This window comes from Equus asinus, chromosome 15 (assembly GCF_041296235.1).
Source record: "Equus asinus isolate D_3611 breed Donkey chromosome 15, EquAss-T2T_v2, whole genome shotgun sequence".
Taxonomy (NCBI): domain Eukaryota; kingdom Metazoa; phylum Chordata; class Mammalia; order Perissodactyla; family Equidae; genus Equus; species Equus asinus.
Window position 1 is genome coordinate 39,437,236 of NC_091804.1, and position 17,499 is coordinate 39,454,734.

A 17,499-nucleotide genomic window follows, 5' to 3' on the forward strand; every position below is an offset into this window, starting at 1 on the left:
CCTAGCCCCCAGGACCTCCAGTGGGACTGTGTTTGGAGAGAGGTTTTTGAAGAGGTGGTTAAGGTAAAATGAGGTCATGAGGGTGGGCCCGAATACACTAGGACCGGTGTCCCTGTGAGAAGAGGAGATGAGGTCACGGGCACACACAGAGGGATGACCTTGTGAAGACACAGGGAGAGGACAACCATCCACAAGCCAAGGAGAGAGGCCTCAGAGGGAACCAATGCTGCTGACACTGATCTTAGACTTCCAGCCTCCAGAACCACAAGACGATAAACTTCCATGGTTTAAGCTGCCCGGTCTGTGGTCCTTTCTTATGGCAGCTGTGCAGGGGAGTACGGGTGACGTAGGACACAGGCACACAGGGCCCTCGAGAGAGGCTGCCCTGGAGCCCGACTCGTGAACCCTCAGCATCTCTGCGGACTCCAGGCCAGTCTCGAGATTGCCGCGGTTGCTCTGAAGCTGGGCCCAGTGTGCCTCTGGATTGCCTAGCCTTGGGGACCCAGCTCACTTAGTTTCTGCCCTGCCCTCTGGTTCATTACTCCATCAATCCACAAACTTCACGTGGTGCCCCTGCGGCCATTCTGTAAATTATGGCGTGGCGGGTGCATCAGCTGGGGTCCAGTCTGGAAAGCAGAGATCACTCTGGGCATTTCAAACAGAAGGAATGGCATACAGGGAATTGCTTATACAGACGATGGGAGAGCTGAGACGCCAAAAAGGCAGGATTAGGCACCCTGGAACGGGCCACAGCCGGAGGCCAGAGGGACAGAAGGAGGCTGTGGTGTCACTGGATACAAAAAGCCAGGGCTGGAACCACATGGGGGCTGCCTGGTGGGAACTGGGACCAGGAAGGGAGGGCCTCTTGGGCAGGGGCTGGTCCTCTCTGTCCTCAGAGCCATTGCCCACCCTTCCTCCATTCTTCACTGAATTACAGAGGGGCTGACCTCTGCCGGCTGCATTGCCCAGACTCCGGGTCGGCTGACTTCCCATTGGCCAATAGGTGGTCCTGATGGGAGACAGGAGGCTGGAGGAAGGAAGAAGCAGAATATTTCTCCCTCTCTTCTGACATCTTGGGCTGCATCTCCATCAACCGTGGTGTCTCCCCCAGGGCTCCAGCCCCTGCAGGACAGTCCACAGTGCTTCCAGCTTCGCAGAGTGACCACAGGGCTACTGTAATGTTACCTCCTCCTGCCATCCCTCCAGCTTCAAGGTGGCAATGGCTTTCTGCTGAAATCTCTGAGCTGCTTCACCGTCTCTTGTTTGGCTTCTGGGCCCCTCCGTCATCTCGGTACCGCGTTCTCTGCTGGAAAGTCTGTCTGTGTAAACGCTCAGTGGTTTCCTTTCCCGATATGAGGAAAGGACCTGAGAGCTAACTGGCAAGCGGCCAGCCCAGAAGGCCTCTCTTGCCCCTTTGTCCTTCTTACAGATAAAAGCCGGGCGGCCTGCAGATGGCAGAATCAGCTGGGTGTTAGGGATCAAAGGCTGGCCCTCGAGTCAGGCAGGTCTCCTTTTGTCCTAGCTCTGCCACTTGTCAGCTCTGTAAACTTCAGCAAGTCACCTCCCCTCCCAGAGGCCTCAATTCCCTCACCTGTCTCGTGGGGATAAGGATCGTGCCTTCGACTCAGGGTTGCTCTGAGGATTTGATGAGATGTGGCATGGAAAGAACTTAGCCACAGCCTTAAAAAAGAATAGGAAAGAGGAGACTTGCCCTACAGTGGTGGAAAGGCATGCCCCATTATAATAAAGTCAACGGGGTGCTGGCACAGGCAGAAACAGGTCAGAAGCAGAGCAGTGGCCCGAAGCAGGCCCTGGACATGTGAGAACTAAACCAGTCAGGCAGCCCCACAGCCCACCTCGGAAAGGACAGCCGTTCGGGAGATGGTGTTGGGGAACCGGCCTCCATAAAACTGGACCTTTACCCCACACTGCAAACAAAGGTGGACTCTAGATGGAGCGAAGACTGGAAGTGGAGCGCAAAATTATGAAATTCGCAGATGTTATAGCCACATAATGGAATACTCTTCAAGCCATAAAAAGGAATGAAATTGTGACACATGCTACGACATAGATGGACCTTGAAAACATTATGCGGAGTCCAATAAGCCAGACACAAAAGGACAAATATTGTATGATGCCATTCATACGAGGTACCTAGGATAGGCAAATTCACAGAGGTGGAAAGTAGAATGGTGGTTGCCAGAAGCCAGAGGGAGAGAGAATGAGGAGTCATGGTTTAATGGGAACCGAGTTCCTATTGGGAATGCTGAAAAAGTTCTGGGTACAGATAGTGGTGACGGCTACACAGCACCGTGGACGTAATTAATGCTGCTGAATTGGACACCTACAAACGGCTAAAGAAAATATTATATACATTTTACCACACCCACAAAAGGTTTACCCCCACCCCAAAATTAGTAGAAGAAAAGTCAGAAAGTATCTTTCTGCCTAGAGGTGAGAAAGAACTTCTTAAATCAAATTTCAAAAGCACAACTGTAAAGAAAGCCACTCAAAAACGGTCAGGGAATTTGAACGGGCATCTCTCCAAAGAAGATATACAAATGGCCAAAAGGCACACGAAAAGATGCTCAGCATCTTTAGTCATCAGGGACATGCAAATCAATACCACAGTGAGATACCACTTCACACCCACCAGGATGGCTATCATATACATATAAAAAAACAAAACAGGAAATAACAAGTATTGGTGAGGATGTGGAGAAATTGGAAGCCTTGTGCACTGCTGGTGGGCATGTAAAATGCTGCAGCTGGTGCGGAAAAGGGCATGGCAGCTCCTCAAAAAGTTAAACAGAGAATTACCATCTGATCCCCAATTCCACCTCTCGGTATATACCTAAGCAAGTTGAAAATGGACTCAAACAGCTACTTGTACACTCGTGTTCATAGCAGCATTGTTCGTAATAGCTAAAAGGCAGAAGCACCCCAAATATCCATTGACAGACGAGTGGACATACAAAATTCGTTACATGCATACAGTGGAACATTAGTCAGCCTTAAAAAGGAATGAAATTCTGACACATCCTACAAAATGGATGAATCTTGAAAACATTATGCTAAGGGAAATAAACCAGACACAAAAGGACCAATACTATATGATTCCACTTCTATGAGGCACTTAGAAGAGTGAAAGTCACAGAGACGGAAAGTAGGTCACAGGCTTCCAGGGGGTGGGGTTGGGGGCTCTGTTTAATGGGCACAGAGTCTCTATTTGGGATGATGGAAAAGTTCTGGACATGGACAGCTGTGCTGGTTGCACATCGTGAATGTATTTAATGCCACTGAATCGTACCCTTAAAAACAACCAAAATGGTAAACTTTGTTATCTATATTTATCTATATCACAATCAAAAAAGCACAAAAGTTAAAAGGCAAAAAACCATTACAACAGTTATTTTGATTACATCCAAATTAAGGAATTCTAGCCAAAGGATGCCATGGAGGAAGCAAACAGATGTCAGAGTGTGAAGATATTCATTGCCTAAGATTGCAAAGCTTAGAATATGCAGGAAACTTGCAAATAAACACCAAAGAGGGCCAGCAGCCCAGTGGAAAAAGGACAAAGGATGAGAAGAGCAATTTACTGAAGAGGAAAACCACAAGCTGTGAAGAAGGCTCAAACTCACCCGTCAGAGGAAATGCAAATGAAAACAGCCAGGAGACGTCACTCCACACCTAGCAGAGTGGTAACAATCAAAAAGTTGGGTAGCACGCAGATTATGGTTTCAGAATGGCATTCTGCACGGAAAGGAACCAGGCTGGGGTACGAGAAGCTGAAATGGAGCCTGGAACATCTTATTGTGCCAGAAAATATGGAAACGATGAAAGAACACAGGAGCCACTGAAAGGAGCTTACGCTGGCCAAATCTGGGTCAATTTGAGCACCAAAATAAATAATGGTATGGATGGAGTTACAACCCATGGATAAAATAAAGTCCCTACAGATATAAATGAATAAATAAATGGGGGCATGGTGTCCACAAATCCTTCAACACTCTCCTATGTTGAAATGAGAAGAGTTTAGACCTACTGGGTTACATAAAATATATTACTAAAATAGATTTCACCTGTATACTTTTCTACGTTTTTAAACTGTAGCTATTAGAAGATTTAAAATTAAACATGTGGTTCCCATTGATGGCTCACAGTATATTTCTCCTGGGGAGTGAAGCCCCGACCCCAGCTGAGCTTTCAGATAACTGTCACCCCAGTTGACACCTTGACGCCCCAGTTGGCAACTTCTGAGAGACTCACCTCGGAAGCAAGAACCTTCCAGCCAAACCACTCCTGACCCACAAAACAGTGATAAAATGAACGATTATTATTTTAAGCTGCTAAGTTTCGGGGTCATTTATTACACAGCAGTAGATAGACTGAAGCAAGCATAGGAATGGATGTTAAAATCAGTGGGTGAAGGCTGAGGAGTACCAGGATATTTAGACAGTCCATCTCCCCGTAAGATACTTATTCACACAGAGAAGAACAGTAACGTGACAGTGGTGAAACCTGGCGGACGTCACCTTGACCAAGATCACTATTAGCGTCACCAGTAACAGGACAAACAGCTCTCGGGTGTCTCCTGATGGCGACAGACCACCGCTCGGGTGGTTCCTGACAAAGATGCATGGTCTGTGTCCAACCACGAGGAGACTTCAGACAGACTCACGGGAGGGGCGTTCTACAAAATAACTGGCCTGTCCTCTTCAGAAGTGTCAAGGTCATTAAAGAGGAGAGACTGAGCAAGTGTTCCCAGTTAAAGAAGACCAAGGGGCTGGCCCGTGCCGGGTGGTTGGGTTCGTCTGCTCCGCTTCGGGGGCTTGGGGTTTCGCTGGTTCAGATCCTGGGCGTGGACATGGCACCACTCGTCAGGCCATGCTGAGGCGGCGTCCCACATAGTAGGACTAGAGGGACCTGCAACTAGAATAGACAACTATGCAGTGGGGGGCTTTGGGGAGAAGAAGGAAAAAAAAAGGAGATTGGCAAGAGATGTTAGCTGAGGTGCCAATCTTGAAAAAAAAAAAGGAGACCAAAGGGACAGGGTTCAACATTTGTTTCTCTGTCTGTACAACTTACATTCAGTGAAATGCACAAATCTTAGGTGTACTTTAGATTATTTTTGGCAAGTGCATCTCCCTGGGTTATTCAAACACTCTTTCCAAGATATGGAACACAAAGTGGGTTGAATTGTTTCCCTCAAAAAGATATAGTCAAGTCCTGACTCTTGGCACCTGTGAAAGCGACCTCATGTGGAAATAGAGCCTTGCAGATGTACCCAGTTAAGATGAGGTCAGGCAGGATTAGGGTGGGCCCTACATCCAACGACAGGTGTTTTATAAGGGAAAAGAGAAGGCGATCTGGACGCGGACACACATGGGGGAAGAAGGCCACCGAAGACAGAGGCAGAGCCTGGAGTGGAGCAGCCCCAGGCCAAGGGTGGCCGGCCCCCCCAGGGCTGGAGAGGTGAGGAAGGCTTCTTCCCGGGAGCCTGCAGAGCGGGCACAGCCTGACTTCAGACTCCTGGCCTCCAGAGCTGTTAGAGAACAGATGTGTGCTGTTTTAAGCTGCCTCGTCTGTGGTACTTGGTCACAGCAGCCTGGGAAAATAATAGAGGACACTCGCCATCACCCCAAGAGCACCCTCGTGCGCCTGCCCGGTCGGTCCTCCCACCCCAGCTTGCGTCCACCGCCGTCCTGATATTTCCCATCGGAGATCGATTGGCTTATGCTGGGGCCTCGTATACACGGAACCGCGCAGCTGTGTTCTTTCGTGTCTGGCGTCTTCCACCCGGCGCGAGGTTTTGGAGATGCGCGCAGGCTGGTGCGTTATCAGCGGTCGGCAGGCCTCTAATGAAAGTCAATTTGCTCGAGGAGGAAGCACGTTTCGAAGTCGAGGAGAGGAGTGGGCAGTGAGGATGAGAGATTTCTCTCCGAAGCTGGGCTCGGAGCCCCCGCCCGGGCCTGACCGCCAGGTGACCCCCCGCCGGTGCCGGCTCGGCTCTGAGCCCCGCGCACGTGGGGGCTGGGCTCCCGCGCCCCCTGGCGGCGGTTCCAGAAGGTGCAACGACAGGTGCCCGCGCGGGGCCCAGCTCGGGGGGAAGATTGTGGGTCAGGCGAGCGTGCATTTCCCTGGGTTGGGCCCCCCAGCCCCTGAGCCCCAGCACCGGCACCATTCCCCTGTGTGCGTGTACGGGGATGACCTAGACTGGGCCGACATTGAGGGGCTCCTAGGCCAGGGAGATCACACAGAACTCACTCCGGCAGGGGCGGAATCAGATCCTGGAGGCACCGAGTGCAGGGAGCATAGAGGCAGCGGAGGGTAATTGGACTTGGGCATTCAGGGAAAGTTCCTCTGGGCATTTCTCTGCTGGCGGTGGAAGGGAAAGGTGTTAGAGGCAGAGGGAACAGCACCAGCAAGGTGTGGAGGCAGGACCGTGCGATGAAAGACTTTCTAAACCCAACAAATAACAAGGTAATGCATATCCACGGGGTACATTTTAGAGTTAGAGAAGGATGTAGGTCTTCCTCTCACCTCAGGCCCCCAGCCCTCCCCCCACGTAGACCTCCTTTAGTGGTCCCAGTGAACCAGCCTCCTGGTGTGCATGCCCTTGTGTCGTCCCCTGCCCTTGCAGCTGGGCTGACCAATCGAATGTGACGGAAATGGTGGTGTGCCAGTTTGGGGCTTAAGCCTAAAGAAGGCGTAGAAGCTTTTACTTCTGTGTTTGGAGGAAGCCAGCTGCTGTGTAAGGAGTGTGACTACTGCGTGGGGAGACCACGTCGAAAGGCCACATGGAGAGAGCACCAGGAAAGACAACTTGGACCACACGCAGGGGCCATGTGGAAAGATTATGTGAAGAGGCCACATGTGCAGGGGCCACTTGGAGAGGCCACATGAGGAGGGAGAAAATACGTAATGGAGGAACGGAGAACCAGGCGGGCAGACACATGCTCCAGCCACTGCGGCCATCCTCGCTCGCTGAGGATGAGCCACACATGGGAGCGAAGAAGTCACCTTGGATGTTCCAGCCAGCAGCCAGCACTGGAACAGAGACAAGCTGGCCCTCTGGGCTCTGTCCAAAATTCCTGACCCACAGGATCATGAGCAAAGCAAACAGTGGTTGTTCTCAGCCACCAAGTTATGGGGGACATTGTCACACCACAATATTCAGAGCATGCCCTGCCCCTAGGCTGGCACTGTGGCCAGTTCCTTGTGTCCCTTCCAGCGGGAGACACATCTTCAGACAAACACATGCGTAAATGTCCATGTCTCCCCTCATTTATGTGGGGGTTGGCACGCCACACATTCTGGCTGCACTTGGCTTTCTTCTCTTAACGATAGATCTTGGAGATGGTGCTAGATGCGTGCCGTTCCACACAGTAGTCACCAGCCACAGGAGGTTCTTGAAATTTAATTAAAATGGAATGAAATAAAAACTTCAGTTCCTCAGTCACGCTAGCCACATCTCAAGCGCTCAATGGCCACACACGGCTGGTAGCTCCCAGATGGCACAGCCCAGATTAGGCTATCCCCACCGTTCCAGAAAGTTCTACGGGACGGCGCTGGTCTGGATCCCCTCCCACAGCGCTGCCTCGGTCTTTCTAGCGGCTGCATCCTATTTCCTGGTAATGACAGCCATGATGTGCTCTTGTGAGCTTCTGCTATTCCCACGTCCATTGGTCTTTGTGCAGGGGTGGGAGTCTTTGTCGTAGAAATGCCCAGCAACAGTTCCCACTCTGAGAGCCGTGGCCAAGTGACAACTGGAGGTGGTACTACTGTGCACAGCCACTAAGCATGCCTGTTTCCCACCCCTTCATCAACAGCGTACAACTCACAATTACACAGATTTTTAGCTAATGGCGAAGTTTTCAAGACAAACACGACCCTCCCAGCACGCTGCTGTGCCACGCTCTCCTTTCACGTGACAATGTCAGGGGGCATCCTTCCACGCCATCATACGAAGACCAACCTTGTCCTCAACAAAAGTTGTGGTAAAATTCACGTAACATAAAATGTACCATCATAACTATTTTTAAGTGCACGGTTCAGTGGCACTAAGCCCCATTCACATTGTTGGGCAACCATCCCCCCCATCATCTCCAGAACTGTTTCATCTTCCCGACCTGGAGCTCTGCACCCCTTACACGACAGCTCCCCAGGCCCCCTTCCCGGCCTCTGACACCCACCACTCTACTTCCCATCTCTCAGTCTGACCACTCTAGGGACCTCATAGAAGTCATACAGTGTTTGTCCTTTTGTGACCGGCCCATTTCACTTAAGAGACTATCCTCAAGCTTCGTCCGTGATGTAGCATGTGCCAGAACCTCCTTGCTTCCTAAGGCTGAGTGACACCCCATCGGATGGATGTACCATGTGTTGTTATCCCTTCATCCAGCGATGAGCACTTGGGTTGCTTCCACTTTTTGGCTGTTGTGACTATGCTGCTATGAACTTGGCTGTACAAATACCTCTTCCAGAACCTGCTTGCAATTCTTTTGGGTCTAGACCTATAAGTGGAATTGCTGGATCATACGGTAGTTCTATTTTGAATTTTTTGAGCACCTGCTGTACTGTTTCCTACAGTGGCTGCAGCATTTTACATTCCCAACAGGGCACAAGGGTTCCCATTTCTCCCTCTCCTCACCAACACTTGTTATTTTCTGTCTTTCTTGATAGGAGCCATCCGAAGAGGTACGAGGTGGTCTCTCATTGTGGCTTCATTGGCATTTCCCTGATAATCAGTGATGCTGAGCATCATCTCATGTGCATATTGGCCGTTCATCTCTCTTCTTTAGAAAAATGTCTGTTCAAGTCCTTTGCCCATTTTATTTATTTATTTATGCTGAGGAAGATTAGCCCTGAGCTAACGTCTGCCGCCAATCCTCCTCTTTTTGCTGAGGAAGACTGGCCCTGAGCTAACATCCGTGCCCGTCTTCCTCTACTTTGTATGTGGGACGCCTGCCACAGCATGGCTCAACAAGTGGTGCATAGGTTTGCACCTGGGATCCGAACCGGCCAACCCCGGGCCACCGAAGCAGAGCGCGTGAACTTAACTGTTACGCCACTGGCTGGCCCCCCTTTGCCCATTTTTGATTGGGGTTTTTGTTGTTGTTGTTGAGTTGTAGGAGTTCTTTATATATTTTGGATATTAATCTCTTATCAGATATGTGATTTGCAAATATTTTCTCCCATTCTTTAGGCTGCTTTCCCACCCTGTTGATTGTATCCTCTGATGCACAGAAGTTTTAAATTTTGATGTAGTCCAATTTCTCTATTTTGTCTTTTGTGGCCAGTGTTTCTGGTGTCATATACCTTGTCCCTTTAAATGGCTACGCAGTGGTCTATTATGTGGATGTTCTATCGGTCATCAATTGGATCGATCAGCAAATCCTGAAGGTTCTACTTTCAAAACAGATTCAGCATCTGGCCACTTCTCGCCACCTCCGTGGCCACCACCCTGGTGGAGCCCACCATCATCTTCTCCTGCAGGACTGCCGTTCCCTCTTCTCTGCGCTCCCTGCTTCTGCACTTACCTCCAGTACAGCCCACCCCTCCACGCAGACTGAGGGATCCTGTTAGAACCTAAGTCAGGTCCTGTCTCTCCCTTGCTCAGAACTCTCCAAAGTCTTTACAGTGGCCCACCAAGGCCTGCCTGATAGGGCCCCCACTATTTCTGAGATAATTTCCTGCCACTCTCCCTCTACTCCACTCCAACAACTACACAGGGCCGGGCATGCTCCTACCCCAGGGCCTTTGCACTTGCTGTTACCCCTGCCTGGTCCACTCTCCCCACAGATACCCACGGCCTACTCCCTCATGCATTCATGTTTCTGCTCAAATGTCACCCCAATGAGGCCTCTCCAGACCACTCTAACGCGAAGCTACAATCAAATCCCCAGCACGCTCCATCCCCTCCTCTGCTGTATTTTCCTCCGTGGTGCTTACCAGAATCTAACACAATGCATACTTTACTCATTTATCCTGTTTACTGTTTGTCTTCCGCAAGGGGAATGTCAACTCCAGGAGAAAAGGAATCGCTCTGTCTTGTTTATGAATATATCTCTAGGGCGTGAACCACAGCAGATGCCAAAAAGTTTGAATGACTAAGTGAAAGAGAGCACTTTTTGCCTGTCTTCTGGACACTTTTATTTCTTTCAGTGGCCTGCTCGTGTCCTTTGAGCATCCCTCGTATCCACAGCGTTGACCCCTGTAACCCAAGGCAAGGTACCCAGTGGGGTGCTGGATCAAGACTCATTTAAATCATGCCTGCATTCCCAGATCCGGCCACATGGTGGCAGCATATGCTCAGGCAAATCTCACCAGCCAGCGCCCCCCAGGACTCCAAAATTCGGGATCCCAGGATACCGGGGTCTGGCAGCCCTCAGAGATCGAATCTTGGCCCCATTTGGCAGACGGAGAAAGTCAGGCCTCAAAGAAGAGGCGAGGTGGGGGAAAATCTCAGACATTGGAATTGGGATTTGGCTTTTCAGTCCGACTCTCTTACCGGTTCTCTGTGACCCTGGGGGAAGTCCTATCCTCTCTGGGCCTGTTTCCCATCTGCCTGCGTTGGGTGTTTTTCATCACTTGCTGCGGTCAGTCAGGCCCTTTGTGGGGCTAAAGGGAGGTGTGATTCACTTCCATGTGTCCGGCGGGCCAGCGGAGGGGGGACCGCCGGTCCAGAACCCCGAGAGAGGGGCAGAGCGTCCCCCTCTTTTTACACGTCAAGGCCTGCGGTCTAGGGGGACCCGAGCGCCACAGCCAGGAGGGAAGAGAGCAGAGCAGAACTCCAGCCCCTGCACCCCCCGACCCAATCCACCAGGGGCGCCTGCACCGCCCACTTCGGACGGCTCCCCATCAGCCCGATTTCTCCACCCGCTGGCTGATTTCGAGGCCCCTCGGCAAAGCGCGCCCCCAAGAGCGGCCGTGGGACGGGCAGCCGCCTGGGTCTCCGCCCGAGGTCGGGCCGAGGGGCGGCCGCGGGGACGGGAGGGTGAGCGCGGGGCCGAGGGGGGCGCGCCCCGGGGAGGGCGCCGGTGCCCCCAGCCCCCTCTGGCTCCTGCCCGCCGCGCGCCACGTGGGCCCCGCCCGCGCCTTCCGCTTTGAAAAGAGAAGCTGGGAAGTTGAATTTTGGTGTGAAGCCTCCTGATTTTTAAATGTTGGCAATAAATTCAGTAAAAAAAAAAAACAAAGCGGAACACCCCGGGGTCGCACTGCGCCGCCCGTGGGTTGGATCTGGCTGCTGGCTGCGGATGGAGACCGGCGCGCCCAGGTGCCCGCGGCCGCCCACGCGGGACGGTCACGGGGGAGGTCGTCGTGGTGGCTGCAGGAGGGCCCGGCGTCTGCGCCCCGCCGCCTGCAGGGCCACTGGCCACAGGCCTCGGCGGCCGTCGTCCCCTCCCGGGCGAACGCGGAGCGCCGGCGGGGCGGCAGGCCCGGCCTGTTGAGCAAGGAGCCCTGGAAAAACAAGGCTGACGTCACCGCGCACCTGCCTGCGGGGCACCCGGGGTGGCACCGGGTGGCAACCGCCACGATTTCACCGCCAGGCTGATGGGGGGAGCAGAGGCGCAGGGTCCGGCGGGCGAGCCCCACCCGAGCGGCCAGCAGGGCGAGATGGCCTGATGGGGCCGAGTCTGGTCCCTGGGGCTGGTCCCCAGGCGCTGGGCTGCCCCTTGACTCGCTGTGTGACCCCCGGGCCACCCTTCTCTGGGCTCCAGTGTTTCCACTCAGAAAACGGGGTTCATGTCGCCACACCTGCTATGATTTATTGCAAACCCAACGGGGAAGGTCAGGCAAGACTTCAATCTTCTCACCCCTTTACTGTGACCCTAAGCAGGCACACACAGCCCTGCTGGGCCTCAGTTTCCTCATTTGTCAAGTGGAGATAATAATAGGACCTGCTTCCTACAAATTATCAGGAGGAGTCAATGAGTTAATACATGCAAAGAGCTTAAAATGTGGTTCAGAGAGGGTGGAAGATTGGCTTGAGGACACACAGCAAATTCTCCAATAAGCTTCAGACTCCCCAGGTCTCACTGCATCTCCCCAGAATCCTGAGAGGTGAGGGGGTGCTGAGGCTCAGAGAGGGCAGCCATCTTGCCTGAAGTCACACAGCCCAGCTAATGGGGGAACCTTGCCTTCTCCTCAGCCTCCTCCATTCATTGAGCACCATCTGTATGCCAGGCACGAGGAGAAGAGCAGTGAAGAAAAATGACAAAAATCCCTGCCTGGTGGGTCTGCCATGGGGAGGGGGCAACAGAGACAGAAAGCAAGAGGAGTAAATGAGATAATTTCGATTGTAATGAGAATGTGAAGGGAATAAAGCAGGAGGATGTGAAAGGAGTGACTGAGGCCTGGGACTTCCAATGGAGAAGTCAGGGGGCCTTCTTGGAGGAGGTAACCTTTGGGCTGAGCCCAAAGGAGGTTCTGCCTTGGGCAGAGCTGGGGGAACAGTGTTCTCAGTCCAGAGGGAACAGCAAATGCCTCATTCACTGGTAAATGTTAGGCATGCCCAGCCCGGGAGCTCCAGCGTTCGAGGGCCCGTCCTCACGGAGCGAGCAGTCTGCGGGGAGACCCAGGTCACAAGACAACCAGGAGGATGGGAGCTGGAGACGCGGGCTGGGAAGGAAGCTCACCAGCAGGTGGGGCAGGGAGCGCCTCCGGGAGGCGGGGGCCCTCCAGCTCAGCCCTGAGTGTCCCACTTTGCAGCTTGGAAGGCCTGGCTGGGTGGCCCTGGGGCCTCGGATCCCTCCCTGGCCCAGAGGCTGCCGGGAAGGCGCAGAGAGCCAGCAGGCCAGGACGGTTCCATCCCGTCCCTCCCTGCCCCCCACCCCCAAGGGCGCTCGGAGCGGTCATTTCTCCAACTCTCCGGGGCGGAGGTCACCCCAGCTCAGCAGATAACACCGAAGGTTGAGCAATGCCCGCCTGCCCACCAGGGCCAGGGCTGGGGTCAGTGGGTCAGGGGTCAGCCCCAGGCAGGCTGGGAGCTCCTGCCTGGGCGGCCTGGGCCAGGAGTGGTGGGAGCGGGGCCCCAAGGAGCTGCCCAAATGGCCCAGGAATGGCGCCCGGGAGTGCAAGGGGAGGCTTGAAGCCACCCAGCGGGGAGAGCCTAGGTTCAAATCCAGGGTGGGCCATCGCCCACCTTCCCGTCGGTGACACCGCGCCAGTGATAGCACCCTCCCGGCAGGGTGGAAAGTGAGCCCTGGGTCCAGGCCGGGAGGCGGTAAAAATGGGCAAGGCCCCCGCTCTCCTGCGCCAGCCTCACAAACAGGTGTTTTGGCCTCGGGTTGGCGAATAGGTCTTAGGGTGTCCAGACGAGTGCTTTTCTTTTGAGATTAATGGGCGACACGAGGCCATGTGACCTCGGGTGTGCTATGCCCCCTCTGAGCCTCTCTGTACCCTCTGGGGGGCCCTTCTTTCTGACGTGCCTCCCAGAGTGGACTTAAAACTTCAGCCTCATGTGTGGGTCTGTGGTGCAGACAGCAACGCAACCGCTAACAGTAACGCCGCCTTCATGGACCGAAGCTCAGAGAAGCGGAGTGACTCGCCCACGGTCACACAGGGTGGCAGAGCGGAGCACCCCGGGCCCCCTTCCACCGTCCTGGCGCCCCAGGTCAGATCGGGGTGGGGCTGGAGAGGACCCAGGTGTGGCCTAAGGGGGCGGGCAGGTGCGGTGGGCGGGGCTAGGGGAGGGGCGCGGCCAACCCGGGCAGAGGCCCCCGCGCGTCCCTAACCTGCCCTCCCACCCCGTCTCGCACCGAGGGAAGTCGCCACAGGCGCGGAATGCCCTCCTTCCAGCAGCTGGGGAATGGGACAAGTTTAGGGGCGGGGCCGCGCCGGGGAGGGGCCGTGGAGATGGGTCACCCCCCGGGAGCCAGAGCTGGGGGTTGGGGTGTCCAGGATCCGGCGGCGGGGCGCCCCCTCCGTGGGGCGTCGGGGCTGGGCGCCGCCGATCCTGAAGCCACCGCCTCCTCCAGCAGAGGGCGGGCCGCGGCCGCGTTTAGGGTCGGAGAAGGCGACCGCAGCGCCCCCTCCCCGACTCCCCGCCCTTCCAGGACCGCCTCCAGCCCGGAGGGGGCGGTCCGGGGGCGGGGTCGCACCGCCCCTTCTCGCTCCCAGTCCCGGGGCCGCCGGGTGGGGGTGGGCCGGGGGCGTGAGGCCGCCCCCCGGGGCCGGGGGACTCCGGAGGGCGCGTCCCAGGTCTCAGGTCTGGCCGCCGCGCCCCGCCGCCCCTCCCCCGGGGGTCTCGGGCCGCCACGGCCGTGGCCTCCCCGTCCCGGCGGCGGCGGGAGGGACCGGGGCGTCAGCCAGGCGTGACGCAGCCGTTGCCATGGTCCGCCTTATAAATAACCGGGCTCGGGAGAAACTTTAGCGAGTCAGAGCCGCGCACGGGACCGGGAAGGGGACCCACTCGAGGGTCCAGCCGCCAGCCCCCGCACTGATAGCGGCCACCCCGGCAGCAGCGGCGGCGGCAGCAGCAGAGACCCAGCGGCGACAGTCCGGAGCCGGGAGGCCGCGCCACCCGCGGGCCGGCCGGAGCGGGCAGCCCCAGGCCCCCTCCCCGGGCACCCGCGTTCATGCAACGCCTGGTGGCCTGGGACCCAGCATGTCTGCCCCTGCCGCCGCCGCCTGCCTTTAAATCCATGGAAGTGGCCAACTTCTACTACGAGGCGGACTGCTTGGCTGCTGCGTACGGCGGCAAGGCGGCCCCCGTGGCGCCCCCCGCGGCCAGACCCGGGCCGCGCCCCCCCGCCGGCGAGCTGGGTAGCATCGGCGACCACGAGCGCGCCATCGACTTCAGCCCGTACCTGGAGACGCTGGGCGCGCCGCAGGCCCCGGCGCCGGCCACGGCCACGGACACCTTCGAGGCGGCTCCGCCCGCGCCCGCCCCCGCGCCCGCCTCCTCCGGGCAGCACCACGACTTCCTCTCCGACCTCTTCTCCGACGACTACGGGGGCAAGAACTGCAAGAAGGCGGCCGAGTACGGCTACGTGAGCCTGGGCCGCCTGGGGGCCGCCAAGGGCGCGCTGCACCCCGGCTGCTTCGCGCCGCTGCACCCGCCGCCGCCGCCGCCGCCGCCGCCGCCGCCCGCCGAGCTCAAGGCGGAGCCGGGCTTCGAGCCCGCGGACTGCAAGCGGAAGGAGGAGGCCGGAGCGCCGGGCGGCGGCGCCGCGGGCATGGCGGCGGGCTTTCCGTACGCGCTGCGCGCCTACCTCGGCTACCAGGCGGTGCCGAGCGGGAGCAGCGGGAGCCTGTCCACGTCCTCGTCGTCCAGCCCGCCCGGCACGCCGAGCCCCGCCGACGCCAAGGCGCCCCCGGCCGCCTGCTACGCGGGGGCGGCGCCCGCGCCCTCGCAGGTCAAGAGCAAGGCCAAGAAGACCGTGGACAAGCACAGCGACGAGTACAAGATCCGGCGCGAGCGCAACAACATCGCCGTGCGCAAGAGCCGCGACAAGGCCAAGATGCGCAACCTGGAGACGCAGCACAAGGTCCTGGAGCTCACGGCCGAGAACGAGCGGCTGCAGAAGAAGGTGGAGCAGCTGTCGCGCGAGCTCAGCACCCTGCGGAACTTGTTCAAGCAGCTGCCCGAGCCCCTGCTCGCCTCCTCCGGCCACTGCTAGCGCGGCCCCCGCGCGCGGCCCCTGCCGCCGGCCTCCGCGCTCCCGGGCTGCGCCCGCGCGCCCGCCCCGGCCCTGGTGGCGCCGGCAAACTTTGGCACTGGGCACTTGGCGGCGCGGGGAGCTCGTCGGTAATTTTAATATTTTATTATATATCTATCTATATTTTTGTCCGAACCAACCGCAGTGCAGATGGGGCGCCCGCCCGTGGTGTTATTTAAAGAAGAGACGTCCACGTCCGGACGGACGATAAACTCTCAGCCTCTCCCCCTGCCTCTCCGGGCGCCGGCGGGCGGGCCGGTTTCAAAGTTGATGCAATCGGTTTAAACATGGCTGAACGCGTGTGTACACGGGACTGACGCAACCCACGTGTAACTGTCAGCCGGGCCCTGAGCAATCGCTTAAAGATGTTCCTACGGGGTTGTTGCTGTTGTGTTGTTTTTATTGTTGTTGTTTTTTTTTTGGTCTTTTTTTGTATTATAAAAAAATAATCTATTTCTATGAGAAAAGAGGCGTCTGTATATTTGGGAATCTTTTCCGTTTCAAGCATTAAGAACACTTTTAATAAACTTTTTTTTTTTTTTGAGAATGGTTAAAAAGCCTTTTGGGGGCAGTAGTTGGCTTTTGATTTTTTTCTCTGTTTTGGATGGATATGGTTTTATTTTTGCTTTGCTGGTGTGCCGGGGGTTGTTGTGTGTGTGCGTGAGCTGCTGGTATTTTTGGCTTTTTTGGTGGGGGTGGGGCGGGGGTGTTACAGCTGGTTCTCCTCCTCTGCTACTCCCCCCAGGGTCTGTGCTTGGAGATGGGGGAGCCAGGATGGGGGAGGGGCGGAGGAGCGCTGGGTCAGGCTTACCCGGTGACTCAGCGCCCCTGGGTGCTGGGGAGGAGTGACTGGGAGCCCTGTTTGGGGAACGATCCGGGGTCTCTGGCTGGACCTGAGTGCTGGACTTGGGTTCAGGGGGCCCTGAAGGTCTGCGACCTCTGCATAGTGTGTGGGGACCAGTCAGGCAGGCCCGATTATGTAGGAGGAGGGGTACAGGTTTCCGTCCTGCCCAAGTTGAGGCAGATTCTTTTGGTAAGTGTAGTGGGGCGGGCTGTTTAAAAAGTGCATTGTGTGTGTGTATATGTGTATTTTAAGAGAGGAGCCTGGGTGTGTGGGCGAGCTTGTGTTTGTGTGTCCCTGGCTGGCGTGTGTGTCCCTGGCCCGTGGAGGAGGGAAGAGCTGGGCCAGGTGGAGGGAGGTGGAGGAACGGTACTCCCTTTCCTTAGGGTAGGACAGTTACCGCTTGTCCCCCCTGTCCAGATGTGGACACGAGGCCCAGCCTCACCGGCTTGCTCAGGGTGGCTGAGCTCAGATTTGAACCCGGGGCCACTGCCCCTGATTCCCTGTGACAGACACGGCTCCCGGTGAGGCTTTCCCCTCCCCGCCCCCCGGCGCTGCACCCCCACCGCCATTCCCGCCCTGGACGGCATTCCTGAGAGTTGAGGGTGCAGACGGAGGGGCTGGTGGATCCACGCACGGCGGCCGCGGTGCCTGGCACGCAGGAGGTGTTATATAAGCCTTTGCTCTTGTTATTTTTCGCTGGGAGTCGGTCCAGTACCAGCGACAGCACATCGGCTCAACCGCCCGTAGATTTACCTGAAGGGCCCAGGCTGGGGCCCGACCTGGGGAGCGAGGTGGCCGTGCCCTTCGGGGCGTGGGGAGGGCCACAGTTTAGGAAGGAGTCTCTCCAGTCCCCGCTCTCCTCTTTGTCGCCGAGAGTTGGCTCGTGGCTGCCGCTCACCCATTTTGGGGAGATCCCAAAGGAGGTGAGCCGGGAGCAGCTGGCCAAACAGCAACCCCCGTGCTCCCCTCCCCTGGTGCTGCCTCGGA

General features: G+C 56.5%; 1 protein-coding gene across 1 annotated transcript; it reads left to right on the plus strand.

Annotated features, from left to right (window-relative positions):
* Positions 1-14,384: 14,384 nt before the first annotated feature.
* CEBPB (CCAAT enhancer binding protein beta) lies at positions 14,385-16,225 on the plus strand. Its single transcript, XM_044748432.2, has one exon. It carries the CDS (start codon positions 14,586-14,588, stop codon positions 15,627-15,629), a length of 1,044 nt encoding a protein of 347 aa, XP_044604367.1. The 5' UTR covers positions 14,385-14,585; the 3' UTR covers positions 15,630-16,225.
* The last annotated feature ends 1,274 nt before the right edge of the window (positions 16,226-17,499 follow it).

Excerpts from the sequence above, each read along its gene's own strand:
- CEBPB (XM_044748432.2), top strand. The coding sequence starts at position 14,586 with ATGCAACGCCTGGTGGCCTGGGACCCAGCATGTCTGCCCCTGCCGCCG.